The following is a 17,204-nucleotide window of genomic DNA, read 5'->3' on the forward strand; positions in this document are numbered from 1 at the left end:
AAATACAGTAAAAAACAGTAATATTGTGAAATATTATTACAATTTAAAATAACTGTTTTCTATTTGAATATATTTGACAAAGTAATTTATTCCTGTGATGGCAAAGCTGAATTTTCAGCATCATTACTCCAGTCTTCAGTGTCACATGATCCTTCAGAAATCATTCTAATATGCTGATCTGCTGCTCAAGAAACATTTAATGTGTACAATTGTACAAAATATTTGTGTACAATATTTTTTTTCAGGATTATTTGATGAATAGAAAGTTCAAAAGAACAGTGTTTATCTGAAATCTAATCTTTTGTAACATTATAAATGTCCACTTTTGTCCACTTTTGATTGATTTAATGCATCCTTGCTGAATAAAAGTATTCATTTCTTTAATTTCTTTTCAAAAAAATAAAAATAAAAATTCTTACTGACCCCAAACTTTTGAACGGTAGTGTATAATGCTACAGAAGCTTTGTATTTCAGATAAATGCTGTTCTTTTGAACTTTCTATTCATCAAGGAATCCTGAAAAAAAAAGTACACAACTGTTTTCAACATTGAAAATAATCATAAATGTTTCTTGAGCAGCAGATCAGCATATTAGAATGATTTCTGAAGGATCATGTGACACTGAAGACTGGAGTAACGATGCTGAAAATTCAGCTTTGCATCACAGGAATAAATTACTTTGTCAAATATATTTAAATAGTACACAGTTATTTTAAATTGTAATAATATTTCACAATATTACTGTTTTTTACTGTATTTTTAATTAAATAAATGTAGCCTTGGTGAGCAGACGAAACTTCTTTTAAAAACATTAAAAATCTTAGTGGTTCCAAACTTTTGGACTGTACTGTATATATTTTATTTATTTATCTGAATACATATTCAAATAGAAAACAGTTGTTTTAAATTGTAATAATATTTCACAATATCAAATAAATGCAGCCTTGGTGAGCAGAAGAGACTTCTTTCATAAACATTAAAAAAAATCAGACCAACCAGAAACTATTGAATGATAGTGAATATATATATTTTGAATTATTTTAAATGACTAAATAAAGACATTCATTACTCAAAGCATTTAAAATCGATATATCAAGCTTGATGCATTGGCAGTAGGGCTACGTGTAAAGCATCCATATATCTTCACAGTTAAAGTGCTTGCTATTATTTTGCCATGCATCTTGTCCAATCAGGAACGAGTCTCCTGCTGTGCTGAAAGTGTACTGCTGTCATATCCTCATTTAGTCGTCTCAGTGCACGTCTGCACCTGTCAACATTTCCCTGCTGACCCCTTACTGACTGTACCGCCACCTGCCACTGGGACACATGTGTGAAATGGAGCATCACTGGGTGGCGGGGCTAACTGCACTTTGCTAATAGGGTGATGTACTGATCTTTGAGACCACCATGCACTGCTTCCCACAACAAAACAAACAGCCAGAAACAAGATACAGAGGGAGGAAGAGAAAGAGAAGTTTGGAATCGCATACTAACATACTACGTTAACTACTGCTGTATTTAGTATGTATACTGTGCACTGTAGGCATAGCATGACTGCATTTACCAATCTGCGCAGTATACAATAACATATACCGCAATGCAATGCTCTCGACCTGAGCTTACATGACATATAAACTGCAAATAATTATAAATATATTTTATGAACATATAAAGTTACCTATAAATACATTACAAATATAAATACTTGCTTTAATAATATACACAGTTTGGAATAATTAAGCTTTTAATGATTTGGAATGAAGATGATCACCAAGGCTGCATTTATTTGATCAAAAATACAGTAAAATCAGTAATATTGTGAAATATTATTACAGTTTAAAGTAACTGTTTTCTATGTGAATATATTGTAATATGTAATTTATTCCTGTGACCAAAGCTGAATTTTCAGCATCATTACTCCAGTCTTCAGTGTCACATGATCCTTCAGAAATCATTCTAATATGATGATTTGATGCTCAAGAAACATTTATGATTATTATCAATGTTGAAAACAGTTGAATAGCTTCATATTTTGGTGGAACCATCGAAAATATTAAGCCTTCTAACACTGATAATTGATAGAAAACAATAATTAATAATTGAGTACCAATATTAACTGATAATAACTGAGCAATAATCAGGGTTCCCACTCTTTTTCAGCGATCATTTTCCAGGACATTTTCAATTTTACTATGGCAGGAATAAAAGACAAGGATCATGCCCTAAAGTAATATACAGTATTGCTCTCCAAGTCTTTAAAAGGCGGACAGTTTATTGCCATGACTTAACTATAAAATCAGTTTTTGATGAGCTCTCAATCATACATTATGTCTATGGAAGCTTGTTTCCACCACAGAATAAAACATTTAAAAAGTTAATTGAGACCTTTTTATCTTGTTATTCTGACTTTTCTCACAATTCAGAGTTTATATCACAATTATGCGATTTATAATTCTGACTTTATAACACAATTGCGAATTTATATCAGCAATTCTGACTTTACAACACAACTGCGAGTTTATATCAAGCAATTCTGACTTTAACATGCAATTGTGAGTACATACTGTATCTCTGAATTCTGACTTTATATCAAGCAATTGTTAGTTTATATCACAATTATGTAAGCTCGCAATTGCAAGAATTTTTTTAGATTTTTGAGATAAAAAGTTGCAATTACCTTTTTTTTTTTTAAATTCAGAGGCAGAAACAATCTTCCATATTTTATTGCCATGACTTTACTATAAAATCAGTTTTTAATATGAGCTCTTAATCATACATTATGACAAATTGTTCTCGTTACCAGTGTCCTTTTCATAGCAAAAACTATTGGAACTATTTTAATGTTTTGTTTAACTATTTGTAAATACAAATATTAGTCAAAGACAAAGTCGATGAACAACAAAGACACCCACAACACATAACAGAATATGTGGCAGGTGTATTAGTCTGCATTTACGCAATGAACACATCAATTTTGACATTAGAATTTTCTGTCCTGTCCAATGCTGGTTATCACCGTGTCAATCAACATAATTTTGGATTTAATCCTGCATTTAAATAAGTTAGTCATTCCCAAAACTTTGCAGTGTGTATACTTAGCAGGATTTTTTTTTTTTTTTTTCAAATTGCAAATGAGTTATATACAGATTCTCCCTTTTTAATCACAGCTGTCAATCACTTCAACTACTGAAATGAATTCAGTAACTTAATTACTTAAGTTACTGAATTAGGTAGCTGCTTACCAATTACTGTTTACTGCATACATTTGGGCAGTTAATAGCATGAGCTAACTGCTGCAAGTGGCAACATAAAATTAAACATCATCATTGAAAATACTACTCTCACATAAAAACTCAGCATTTCCGAACATCGCACTTTCTGCAACTAACGGTAATTGTTTTTGGCCAGTGACAAACACTTTATATATTCAAGGACAACAACAAGATTTTCCAGGACATTTGACATTTTCTCTAATTTTCCATGTGTTTTCCAGGACTGGAAAGTTTGTCATCAATTTTCCAGGGTTTCTAGGTTTTCCAGGACGAGTGGGAACCCTGAATAATTGAAAATTCAGCTTTGCCATCACAAGAATAAATTACATTTTAAAATATATTCAAATAGAAAACATTTATTTTAAATTGTAATATTTTTGTAGTATTTTTGATCAAATAAATACATTCTTGATGACTTTTTTTCAAAAACATTATAATAATCTTAATTAATCCAAACTTTTTTTGTAGTGTATATAAATATAAAACTTTATAAATAAGCATTTTGTTTCTCTTTTTAAAGATTACTAAGTTAAACAGATGACTCCCTGAAACAAATATGCAATGGGATGAGATCATGTGACAAAAGAAGCATAGTATTGTTTGAAATATTTATAAATATTTATATGTAAGCTGTGCAGAGTGTATTCAGTATGCAGCAGGTAGTACGCTTGCTAGTAGTCAATTCCAAACACAGCCCTAGAATATGAACAGAGGGAATAAGAAAGCATGGGACGCACCTGTTTTTCTTGGACATGTCACCCGCATTCTCTGTGTGTGCAGGTTGATGGGAATGAACTCCAGATATCTTTGGCCTTTGCTGCAGCTGGGCTTGAACAACGGGCCTGGGAAAGATCATGAAAAGCCAAGCGTTTAAATATAATCTTGTTTAGTCATCGTTCAAGAACAAAACAAACAGGCAGAAGAGTACAAACAAACAGTGCAGGCTCTGCCATCTGCTTCTATTGAATTACAGCTCTGTTTACTATTATTCTGAGTCCGTATGCATTGGTCGCAATGCATTATAGGGGCGCATTTGAATATGTTTGAGTACAAAGTGACGACCTGATCAAATGAATGCCATGTTGGCCTGATTAAATTAATAAAAAGAAGGCAATTAAACATCAATTAAAAACAAGAGCCAAAGCAAAGAGCCTTCACGCAAGGCCTTTCATTTAGACGTGCGAAGGGAGCGTCTTTCACACAGGGCACATGAAAGAAATCCAGGATGACCTTGAGTGACTCGTGCTGTAGTAATGACCGCTGAGAGCCGCATCGCTGCATCAAAACATCACAATCTGATCACAGACCAGGCTGTTACAAATATCACTCTCCCAAATACCAGCTCATTTATTCTTAAAATCCACTAAGCACAGGATTTTGCTGAAATTAGGCACCACCTGCTTTGTACAAAAACAACCCAATTAAAATCTTAAGAAACGGATACTGTAAGCCCCTATGGTGAAGCGAATATCGCCCAGCGACACACGGCAGGCTTTTGATCCCTTCAACGTAATATATGCAAATATAGCCAACAAAGACTCTTTGAAACGTTATCAGCACTCCTAAGAACTTTACAAATTATCTGAGCAACTGTGCTAAGAGTAGACAAAGAAATAATATAAATAAACTGATGATAAATAAATAAACAAATGATAGTGTAAAAATTGCTGGGTTCATATAACAAAAGACAGCTACAAAAATAAATATTGCATTTTTGCAAGCTTTTATGATAAGTATTATTCCCTTCCAAATTGATATTATTCTATTCTCAGTGGTCATTCTCATTACTGTCATAGAGTATTTTATTTCTATATCACAAAAGTACCAAAATGAATTAAGTACAGTGTTAAAAAAAGTCTAAAAATTTAATTAATTACTAGATACGAAGTACATTTTCTACAGTATAATTAGATTACTGTACTAATTATTCTCATTAAAAAGTATTGGATTATTTATTACTAATTACTTTCTCAATCCCATGTCAACCTCGACCAGCTGAACAAAACAAGGATATAGATATTTCAAATAAATAACATAAAATTGCATAAATTATTCTTAAACTTACCAAAGTATTTCAAGGGAGAAGGTTACATTAAAAACATACATTTTAACGTCAGATGTTACATTTTGATATTAAATCCACTATTGTTTAAGTCTATACAGTATTTAATGCAATTATATCAGAAGTAACTGTCACTAAATTACACAGGAATTAAGAGTAATCCCTTTCATAATTCATATTCTCAAAGATGATTCTAATTACTGTAATACAGTATTTATTTATATTACAAAAATACTTAAAAAATAAATACATACTGTACATATATAAATTGGGTGAAATTTTTATTTTGATAAAAGACTTCATTTAATTTGATGCAAAACATAAAAATGAATTAAGTATAACTTAATAATAAATTAATTATACCCCCCTCAAAAAAAAAATCATTAATTCAAAAAATCGTTAATGTTCTCAATGGTGATTCTCATTACTGTAATACAGTTATTATTTTATAAAAATACTGAAATTCTTAATTGAAATGAATACTACTACTATGTATAGGCTCTTTACAAAAAAACAAAAAACAAAAAAAAAACAAGTAAATAAATAGATACATTGTCACAATTGTCATGAAAATAATGGCACACAATGCAAAAATCAAAATTTTGATAACAGCCTTTTATTTAAAGGGATAGTTCACCAAAAAAATTACAATTATCCCATGATACCACTGTGTGGCATCTCCTCTTCTTTTTATAACAGTCTGCAAACGTCTGGGGACTGAGGAGACAAGTTGCTCAAGTTTAAGAATAGGAATGTTGTCCCATTCTTGTCTAATACAGGCTTCTAGTTGCTCAACTGTCTTAGGTCTTCTTTGTCGCATCTTCCTCTTTATGATGTGCCAAATGTTTTCTATGGGTGAAAGATCTGGACTGCAGGCTGGCCATTTCAGTACCCGGATCCTTCTTCTACGCAGCCATGATGTTGTAATTGATGCACTATGTGGTCTGGCATTGTCATGTTGGAAAATGCAACGTCTTCCCTGAAAGAGACGACGTCTGGATGGGAGCATATGTTGTTCTAGAACTTGGATATACCTTTCAGCATTGATGGTGCCTTTCCAGATGTGTAAGCTGCCCATGCCACACGCACTCATGCAACCCCATACCATCAGAGATGCAGGCTTCTGAACTGAGCGCTGATAACAACTTGAGTTGTCCTTGTTCTCTTTAGTCCAGATGACATGGCATCCCAGTTTTCCAAAAAGAACTTCAAATTTTGATTTGTCTGACCACAGAACAGTTTTCCACTTTGCCACAGTCCATTTTAAATGAGCCTTGACTCAGAGAAAACGCCTGTGCTTCTGGATCAGGTTTAGATATGGCTTCTTTTTTGACCTATAGAGTTTCAGCCGGCAACGGCGAATGGCACGGTGGATTGTGTTCACCGACAATGTTTTCTGGAAGTATTCCTGAATGTGATGCAGTGCTGTCTAAGGGCCCGAAGATCACAGGCATCCAGTATGGTTTTCCGGCTTTGACCCTTACGTACAGAGATTGTTCCAGATTCTCTGAATCTTTGGATGATATTATGCACTGTAGATGATGATAACTTCAAACTCTTTGCAATTTTTCTCTGAGGAACTCCTTTCTGATATTGCTCCACTATTTTTCACCACAGCATTGGGGGAATTGGTGATCCTCTGCCCATCTTGACTTCTGAGAGACACTGCCACTCTGAGAGGCTCTTTTTATACCCAATCATGTTGCCAATTGACCTAATAAGTTGCAAATTGGTCCTCCAGCTGTTCCTTATATGTACATTTAACTTTTCCTGCCTCTTATTGCTACCTGTCCCAACTTTTTTGGAATGTGGAGCTCTCATGAAATCCAAAATGAGCCAATATTTGGCATGACATTTCAAAATGTCTCACTTTCAACATTTGATATGTTATCTATATTCTATTGTGAATAAAATATCAAGTTTATGAGATTTGTAAATTATTGCATTCCTTTTTTATTCACAATTTGTACAGTGTCCCAACTTTTTTTGGAGTCGGGTTTGTACAAAAACACATCGCTTCACTTCAGAAGGCCTTTATTAACCCCCTGAAGTCATATGGAGTACTTTTTTATGGATGGATGCATTATTTTTGACTTCAAAACGTGGCTCCCTTTCACAAACATTATAAACTTTGGAGAAGGAAGGATATTTTTAAATATATATCTGATTGTGTTCGCCTGAAAGAACAAAGTTATAAACACCTTGGATGGCTTAAGGGTGAGTAAATCATGGGATAATTTTCATTTTTGGATGAACTATCCCTTTAATTTGATGCAAAGATATAATTTCTTCCTCTATATTTTCTGGTGTAAAATATGAGGGATTCACCCATATAGTGTGTGAGCACTTTAACAAGTAACAGCACATTGTCAATTGACAGCAAATGCACAAATTGACTCTTGAAATAGTGAAGTATGGTGATAATTACATGTGATCAGACTCAAAGGCTCTGTGCTTTAAAAACCCGTGAACATCAATGAAAGGTTATCCACCCCCACCACAGCCCACTGAACAGCACAATTCACCTGCTTCCCATTTCAGCGGCCACAACAACAGCTCAGATACTGCTCAATAACACTCAAGTATAGATTATACCTGACACTGCTTTGACAAAATGCCCTTTTTATTTATAACAAAACATACTGAGGAAGGAGAAAGTAAAGAAATAAAGAGCATTATCCACACTGAAACATGACCTTCGCCCAAACATTTTAGCACTGCTGCAAGTTTGACCCTTGTTAAGATGAAAATGTCCATGGTGAAACTTTTAACAAGGCATAAATTCACTACACCTCCACAGCATTATGTTGGGTGGGTAGAAACAGCAGCCAGAAGCACAGAGAAGAAAAAATCTATACTGAAAAATCATGAACCGAATTAGAGTGTTTTATATACAGTAGTTTTATTCAGTGTATATGTTAATACATGTTAACATATACAACCACCCTAATTAAGATCCTGATAAGAACTGCTCTCAAATAATAAAATAAAATAAAATGGACATTAGGCAGGTATTTTAAAAAATAATTTAAAAATTGGGGAAGTACATTGAAGTACAAAATACATAAACTGCATTTCATGTTTACTTCAACTACTTTAAATTAAGAGTTGTTTGTAGCCTAGTAAACTACAATTTCAAAGCAAGCCGCCTTGTGTAGAATTAAAACGGCTTTATTAGGCCACTAATATGTCTGGAGATTTAATCTCATGTACTGTATAAACGTAGTTCATCATTTAAATATACATTAATCAAAGGAACTCTTCATTTATTGTGTAAAACTTTTTCTAATGAGGACAATGAATGATCTTTAAGCGACACTGATGCTGAGCACTTACGGGCAGTTTAACGTTATTTCCATGAATGCTCACACACATCTGAAGCTCTGAGCGTGAGTCATGAGACGGGTCTGTCAGTCTGACAGATGTGCTCTCTCCTGGGACACGGGCTAATGGAGGCGGGCCAGCCAGGCATGGCGGAGGAATTAGCCCCATCACACATACCATCTGCCTGTACAGGTGCTGTCGAGGAAACCCCTGGAAAACTGACCACCCGTCCACTTGGTTTAGGGGTGGACGCTATGACTAAAACCTTATTACACTCTTAAAAATAAAGAACCTTTATCATCCAAAGAACATTTTTAATTCCTTTATAGTGGAAAAAGCTTATTTAAATTATTTAGATGTTGTTCACACTAAGAAAAAATGGTTCTTTTAAAGGAGTGGTTGATTATGATTTCACTTTTTTAACTTTAGTTAGTGTGTAATGTTGCTGTTTGAACATAAAAAATAAATAAAAAATGTCTACAAAGTTTTGACGTTCAAAGTTCAATGCTAAGGGAGATATTTTCTTTTACTGAAATCACTTTTTAAGGACAACAACAAACGGCTGGTAGGGACAACGAGCTTCTTCCTGTGTTAGTGACATCACTAACCTCAAATTTACATAAACCCCGCCCCCGAGAACACGCAACAAAGGTATAATAGCTATAATAAATGATCTGTGGGGTATTTTGAGCTGAAACTTCACAGACACATTCTGGGGACACCAAAGACTTATATTACATCTTGTGAAAAGGGACATAATAGGTGCCCTTTAAGAATTGTTCACTGAAAGATTCTTTGGCAAACCAAAAATCCTCTATAGTCTTCTATGTGAAAGCATTGCTGTGAAAACCATCTTTGGGACCTTCATTTTTTAAAATGTGTAACTGAAATAAGTTTTTTTTTTTTTTGTTATGGTTTTAGTTTTAGTTTAGTTAAAGGAGATTTGTTCCAGAAATATTTTTTGTTATGCTGGTTGAAAGTCTCTTCACATCCTGAGAGCTGATTGTATTTGAATGCAATGACACAATATCCTAACTGCCTGTCTAATTTGGAAGAGATGGAAACCCGTGACGTTATACTTGAAGCGGTTCGGGATTCGAATTTGAGTGTTTCAATGGCAATATATCAAACGTCAAAATGAATCTACAGCAGTCAGGTGGTACAGATCAGAGCTCTTTAAGTTGTTTATGTTCATTATTATTGTAATGTTATGTGCTTTGAGACATGAGGTAGTTTAATGTCGTCTCTCGTCTCGTGGAACTTTTGTTTCCTCCCTGCTGTACACATTCATGTGTTTTGGAGGAGGCATGGCTTAGGAGATGCTCAAAAGGGAGGGTAAGATAATATGCTTTCAAAGCTAGCTCGCTATTGCTAGCCTCTCCAAAAATGACCCTACCTTCAACTACAAAATCCCTGGTGCCAAGTGCCATCATGCATGTTTCCTTGCTTCCATCTCAGAAAGTACTGAGACAAATCTCACCCGACTGCCACAGCGATACACAAACTAGCTGTCGGCACAAACGCCTCTGACTGATTCAGATGTTCTCCTGCTTCACAGTAGGTCTCTTATGCCAGCATTATCAGCGTTTTCCTCCCATCAAACAGGCACCAAAAATCCCAGGACAACAGCAGCAGGAGTAACTTGTGGTGTCTGCGGCCTGGAGGCTCATACGGCACAGACGTCCTGTGGTTTTGCAACGGTTCTGGGAAACAAATCAGCGTCTGAGGCTTATTAAACTGTTTTTATGCTTATGTAAGGAAGCTAAAGTCACCATTTACTCACCCTCATGTTGTTACAAAACTCCTATGACTTGTTTTCTTTCACGGCATACAAAAGAAGATGTTTAACAGAATGTTCAAACTGCTCTTTTCCAAACAACAAAAGCATATTTACATTTATGCATTTAGCAGGCACTTTTATCCAAAGAGACTTACAAAAGAGGACATTTGCTAAAAACATATCCAGAGGCTGCCAAAATCACCATAAAAGTATCATAAAAATATAGATTAAAATATGTAGAGTCTTATGAGTCAAACAACAGCTTTGAGTGAAAAAAAATTGAAATTTAGGTCGTAATTGACAGAAAATCGTCTCGGGTTACTTGTGTAACCCTGGTTCCCTGAATAAGGGAACAAGACGCTACGTCATATGAGGTAGCGTCGACAGTTCCCATGAAAGGGAACTTACCTTCCTTTAACATCAATAACATTAAAACCTATGTGTCATGTGTCATTTTTGAATCTGAACACATTTGATTAGGTAGATTATTGATAAATAATATAATAAATAATACATTTCTTTCTGTCATATGTCTGTGTTTGATTTAGTTTGGTCTTTTCTGCTCATCAAGGCTGCATTCATTTGATCAAAAATACAATGAAAACAGAAATACTGTTAATATTATTAAAAAATAACTGTTTTCATTTTGAATATATTTTGAAATGTAATTTATTCCTGTGATGGCTAAATAAAATAAAACGTTTAAACTGTAGTGTATATACAGTATATATATTTTAATGATATTTATATTTTTTTAGAAATTTTTTACAGATGAACTAATTCACTATGAACTGTCATTATATGAAAAACAGATGTCTAAAATGACTAAAAATGTCTCCTTTTGCGATCCACAGAAAAACAAGTTTGCTCTGACATGAGGGTGAGTAACTGACGACCCAATTTTCCTTTAAAGAAAAGTCCAGAAAGCTTCTTCGCTAATGATTTTAATTACCCTAAACTCATCCCGTGGCTCGGTGCGGTCTTCGCTTGGATTGGTCTTACTTTGCTCTCTCTGACGGGGCGAGTGAGTATGTGGGTTTCACAATTCGCTGGAGGACTGACAAACAACAGGATTAGCTCCCAGTGCCTCTAATTCCACCGGCTGCAAACAATGCTAACACAAAATGATTAATTCATTAGTTAACACACTCTGAAGTATCCCGAGTCAGCCTCGTCTAATTAAAAATGTATTAAACACCACAGAGGTTTTTATTTTTTAATTTAGACCAGAGCCAAATGACTGCAATACCCGCCCCGAGGTGAAGAGGGCGGCGGGAGAACGGATCTGCCCTTTTGAGAAACGACTGCTGAAAACCAAACACCCTCTCAAGCCACAAGTTGCCAACCTTGTTATAACTGATAACATTAGATATCAATAATTAATACTTTGCAGTGGCACTGCGGTGTGCGGATTATGACAACATCCCAAAGGACATACACAGACGAAAATGATCCATCAATGACGCTGACTAGCTTCGTTTACAGGTTTCATTTGTAAGATTTCATATTTGAACTGCAGCACTTTAAAGGAGGATGCAGTTGTTTTAGCATGCCCTGTGTAAGCATGTTAACATGACATCACATGGGTTTTGAGGCTTTCAGTCCATGTGTGTCTGAGATTATTTAAATGCTACTGTGCATAGAAAATCCAGGAAAACGAGTCAAAGGTACTGATGACTCAACCTGCACTAAAAAGAAATTTGACCAATCAAATGTAAGTGGAATATATATATATATATTTTCCACTCACATTTTAATTTTAATATTTTAGTAATTTAGTTGTGTTTTTTATTAGGGTTTTTTAAATGTCTATTTAGTTTTTAGTATTTTTATTTCAGTTTTAGTTATTTTAGTATATCAAGATAAGTGAAAATGACAAATGATGGCCTTGGCATTTTGTTTATATATTGTTTTATTCCAGTTAACATTTATTTTATTTCAAGTATGTTTTTTAAGGATTTACTTTTAGTTAACTATCAGTGCGTCCAACTCGCATACTATCCATCCTAAATAGTATTCGAAATTAGAATTAGTGCGTCCCAAATCATAGTATGTTGAAATTAGTATTCCAGATATACCCGGATGGTGTACTTTTCCGGTTAAAATCCGAAGTGCAGATCCATGCACACAGAATTTTCATATGCGGTTTTTCATATTCGTGATCCTAAAAAATTCGTCACGCACAGAGACCTTGCTCACACTGAGTCCGCGTATTAATGAATCTGTTGTGGGAAAAAAAAAAAGAAAAAAAAAAATTCGCAAAACAATAAGTCTTCAAGCAGTGAGCATGATTTAGTTGTCTTCTCTCTTCTTAAAAAGACAAAAAGAAAGAGGAAATATTGGGTCCATCCAATCCCAAGATTGCGTAGAGAGGAAGGAAAGTTCTCATCAAGGAGCTGCGTGATTATCCCGAGCATTTCAAAGTTTACTTCAGGATGTCAGTGGCTCAGTTTGATGCTTTGCTAGCGATACTGGCACAATCTGTCTTTATATTATGTCTCTTTCCGCACTTTGTCATACAGTGCTACTGCTTTGTGCTGTAGACGACGTGAATTAACTTGTCAGATGGCATTCAGGATTTTGCCGTTCGCTTGTATGGTGGCTCTGAATTGTCAAAACATGTCTCAAAATGCGTGCCATGGATGTGAAAAACGCAGAAAATCGAACCTGATCCATTTTTTTTAATGACGGATTAAAGTTTCGGAGGCAGTGTGTAAACGTGATTGACACAACGTGAGGTCGGATTTTTTTTTTAATGTGCAAAAATTTCGGACTCAGTGTGCAAAGACCTTAACGGCTAATACTGCCCACAACCCATTGTGTGTTGGACGAGGATTCAATTAGAAATACAAACACAGATAAAAAGCGTAAAAAAAAAAACTATAAACAGCGCGGCTGTGATAGTCCGACAATTAAAGGGATAGTTCACCCAAAAATGAAAATTTTATGTTTATCTGCTTACCCCCAGCGCATCCAAGATGTAGGTGACTTTGTTTCTTCAGTAGAAAATGATATAAATACTGTTCGGTTTCTCACACAACCGATCGTTTCGTGTCTTAGGACATCAGTGTGTCGTCATGAGCCGGAGGGTTTAATTTGGATTTGTCTATGCAACTTGTGTTATTCTATAGTCTTTGGGATGTATTTAACTAAGCGACAGAGCTGTCCGTTAAAGATGGCGAAGTAGTATGTCCCAAAGCTTGCATACTCTTCTGCTACACACGCAAAAATATGTACTTGTTCTTCACAAAACGAGCAGATGCTTTTAGGGCATAGTATATAGGCAAATTGGGACTCAGCATATAATAACACTGTAGCCGATTAGCACGTAGCAAATCAAGGTTCACTGCTATGACGTAACGAAGTCCTATTTACAAAGAAGAGACAAGCTGATACGAAACATCCCACCCAAACTTCCTGGTTCAAGAGAAAATAAGTTATCAAGTAAACCGGACTTTCCTATTGATTTCATGGGGTGTTAGCATTAGTGTTAGCCACTACTGCTATCAAAACAACAAATTCAAGGCGTTCAACAAATTTCAAGACAACAACTGACAAATCAATTGCTTAATAAATATCATGAAGACTCTTAAGTTCTCCTTGTTTGAGGACCACACTTTTTGTACAATATATTTAGTCTGCGTATTTAAAGACTGTATTTACTTTGGTCAGTGTACTTATGCAGACGAATGTCACTGGCTAACGAACTGCACCTGATGAAGAGATTCATTATGCTGCAAAAATTTTATATGAGACTCCTGCATTCTTAGCTAACAATTTTCGGTTTCCAGAACATTCTGGTGTATAAGTATATAATTACTAGTTCTTATTAGGTTCCCACACAAAAACCTCCCTGCAATGTTCTGTGAACGTTAGTTTATGGTTGTAGTAAAATTAAACATTGTGTGACACTTTTCAGGAGAAATAGCTTACTTGCATATTTCAATTGCATATTAAGAATTTTAAATTAAAAGACTGACTACTCAGATGGATTTAAAAAATGCATAGTTCTGCATATCCCTCGTATCTAGAAGAAAAGGGAAGATGGGAACGGCTGAGAGGGAACAGGGCGTCTGCTACACGGCAAACAAGATTAGAGCCCGATGTAGCAGCTGGGCACTCACGGGCTGTCGAGAGGCAGAATAACCCAAGATCTTACCATCTCTCCTCTCCTCCTTCAGGGATGGACACGTCAACACCGCTCAGCTGGCAAAACACAAGCCTTCAGAATTTCATCCCTGAATATTAGCCTCAGTAATGGGCCAATCGATCAGGCAGATCAGATTTTTTTGGCCTGTCACGACTGATTAGAAGGGCAAGATCATCAATGACTATTTTTGCTTGGTGTGAGGCACGACACGGCTGACAAATACTGGCATTTTGTGCTCCGATTTATTTTTTCTCCAATGATATAGATCATATTTTCAGGCTAGAGTCGGGCAGGATGGTGGGATATACCGTGCGACAGTAGCAATGTGTCAACTGGTAGAGACATATCACGATTATGTGGCGATCGCTATTGCAAAACACACTGCGGCAACGTCTTATTTGTCATTTTGGCTTATGCGCTGTGTGTGTTTGTGCATCTGAAAAGCAGTCCATTTGTCCATTTTTTTCAGTCAATTCAAACTTAGTTTCTATGGCTGCATTGCTCCTGCGCAAAAAAAAAGGCATTGCATGCAACCGCAACACTACAATACGTCTTATTATTGAAAGTGACAAATACGTGTTTACTGTAAACAAGCTTTATACATTCTAATGCAATAGAATGCAGTTATAAAAGCGCACACTCTATGCCTGCTTGTTCCTTTACAAAATGTGCAACCATGCACGTTTAACATTGCATTGAATGTGACAGCAAACTGTGAGCTGCGTATAAAAATTTGATGAACTAAGAAATTTGCATGAATGCGGCTGGATAAAAAAAAAATATTCATGCTTCTACATGACGGCACTGCTGATCAATTTTGTGTGATCACATGCGAATTGCAGAAACTGTTTGCATTGGAAAAAATTTTCATGCATGCAAAATGAGAAAGGCAGAATATTATGTGTTTGGCTATGTGTGTGAGAGGGCATGCTTCACTGCATAAGAAGCCTTTACCAGTAAGTTTCTCGAGCTCCACCAGCGTGTCCTGGTATTCTTTGATGATCTGGTCGTAGCGAGAGATCACGTCCTTCCGTAGGTTGTCCCAGTGTGGAGAAAGCTCTCCCAGATCTTTCAGCTCCTGTATCCTGTAAGACACAACATAAATCAATCAATTTTGGCTTGACTTACAGTATTCCCATACCCTAAACAGGCCCAAATTCCCATAGACTTTCATTGAGGGGGTGAAAACTTTCATACAAACCAACAACTAGCCTACAACAATGTGCTAGAAACATGTACGGCAAATTGCTAAAACATGTTAGCCATGTGTATACAAAATGATAGTAATGTGTTAGCAGCATGCTTAACATGATAATAGTGTGCTAAAACATGTTAGAAAAATGCTAAAACATTACCAGTGTGTTAAAACATGCTAGAGGAATTCTAGAAATGCGCTAAAACATGCTAGTAATGTGCTTAACATGCTAGTAGCATATTATCGACATTCTCAAACATGCTAGTAATGTGCAAAAACAGACATCCCAAGTCTCCCGGAAGTTCCGGGAGTCTCCCGCATATTGATAGCGGCTCCCTGATGCCCGCAAATTAGTTAAAATCTCCCAGAATCTAGAGCGAGCGAGCAAGAGCGCGCATAGAGACTGTGTTTCAAACCAGCGCGCGCACGGCAGAGAGGGAGAGGGAGCGAGAGAGAGACCTTGCGTGTGTGTGCGAAGCGCATGTAAGACAGAGAGCATCCCGAATGGCCTTTGTCGGCAAATCAACCAATCAATTATCAGTGAGGTGAGTTGACAAGTTTCATTTCATGTGCATATTATTCAGGCTAGTTGCCAAGGCTACATGAAAACAACAAACTCCTTAGACCTGTTTAAAGTTGCAATGGAAAATAAATAAAAGCAGTTTACATAAATAGTATAAGCAGCTTATATAAATAGTAAAAGTAATCTACATATTTAAACATAATTAACGAATAATTGCATATGCCTATAGCTTATAGCTCCTTCCTCTTTTTTTTGGGGGGGGGGGGGGGGGGGGTACCTCCCTGAAATGATTTTTTGCAGGTTGGGATGTCTGCAAAAATGCTAGCAACATTCTAGTAACATGTTAAAACAAGATAAACATGATAATAGTGTGCTAAAACATGTTAGAAAAATGCTAAAACATTAAGTGTGTTAAAACATGCTAGAGGAATTCTAGAAATGCGCTAAAACATGCTAGTAATGTGCTTAACATGCTAGTAGCATACTATCGGCATTCTCAAACATGCTAGTAATGTGCTAAAAATGCTAGCAACATTCTAGTAACATGTTAAAACAAGCTAAACATGACAACAGTGTGCTAAAACATGTTAGAAACATGTTAAAACATTAACAGTGTGTTAAAACATGCTAGAGGAATGCTAGAAATGTGCTATAACATGCTAGTAATGCGCTTAACATGCTAGTAACAAGCTATCGGCATTCTCAAACATGCTAGTATTGTGCTAAAAATGCTAGCAACATTATAGTAACATGTTAAAACAAGCTAAAAATGACAACAGTGTGCTAAAACATGTTAGAAACATGTTAAAACATTAACAGTGTGTTAAAACATGCTAGAGGAATACTAGAAATGTGCTAAAACATGCTAGTAATGTGCTTAACATTCTAGTAACATACTA

General features: G+C 35.6%; 1 protein-coding gene across 11 annotated transcripts in view; it reads right to left on the reverse strand.

Annotated features, from left to right (window-relative positions):
• Positions 1-17,204, reverse strand: part of inpp4b (inositol polyphosphate-4-phosphatase type II B) — a 244,590-nt gene that overhangs the window by 67,498 nt on the left and 159,888 nt on the right. For all 11 annotated transcript variants that reach the window (XM_048196107.1, XM_048196108.1, XM_048196110.1 and 8 more), the window contains 2 exons: positions 15,542-15,672; positions 4,009-4,113 (listed from right to left, as the gene is read on the reverse strand). In XM_048196107.1, the coding sequence (XP_048052064.1) occupies positions 4,009-4,113; positions 15,542-15,672 (236 nt within the window). The remainder of the gene's footprint in view (positions 1-4,008; positions 4,114-15,541; positions 15,673-17,204) is intronic.

The sequence above is a fragment of the Megalobrama amblycephala genome, linkage group LG7 (assembly GCF_018812025.1).
Source record: "Megalobrama amblycephala isolate DHTTF-2021 linkage group LG7, ASM1881202v1, whole genome shotgun sequence".
Classification (NCBI taxonomy): Eukaryota; Metazoa; Chordata; class Actinopteri; order Cypriniformes; family Xenocyprididae; genus Megalobrama; species Megalobrama amblycephala.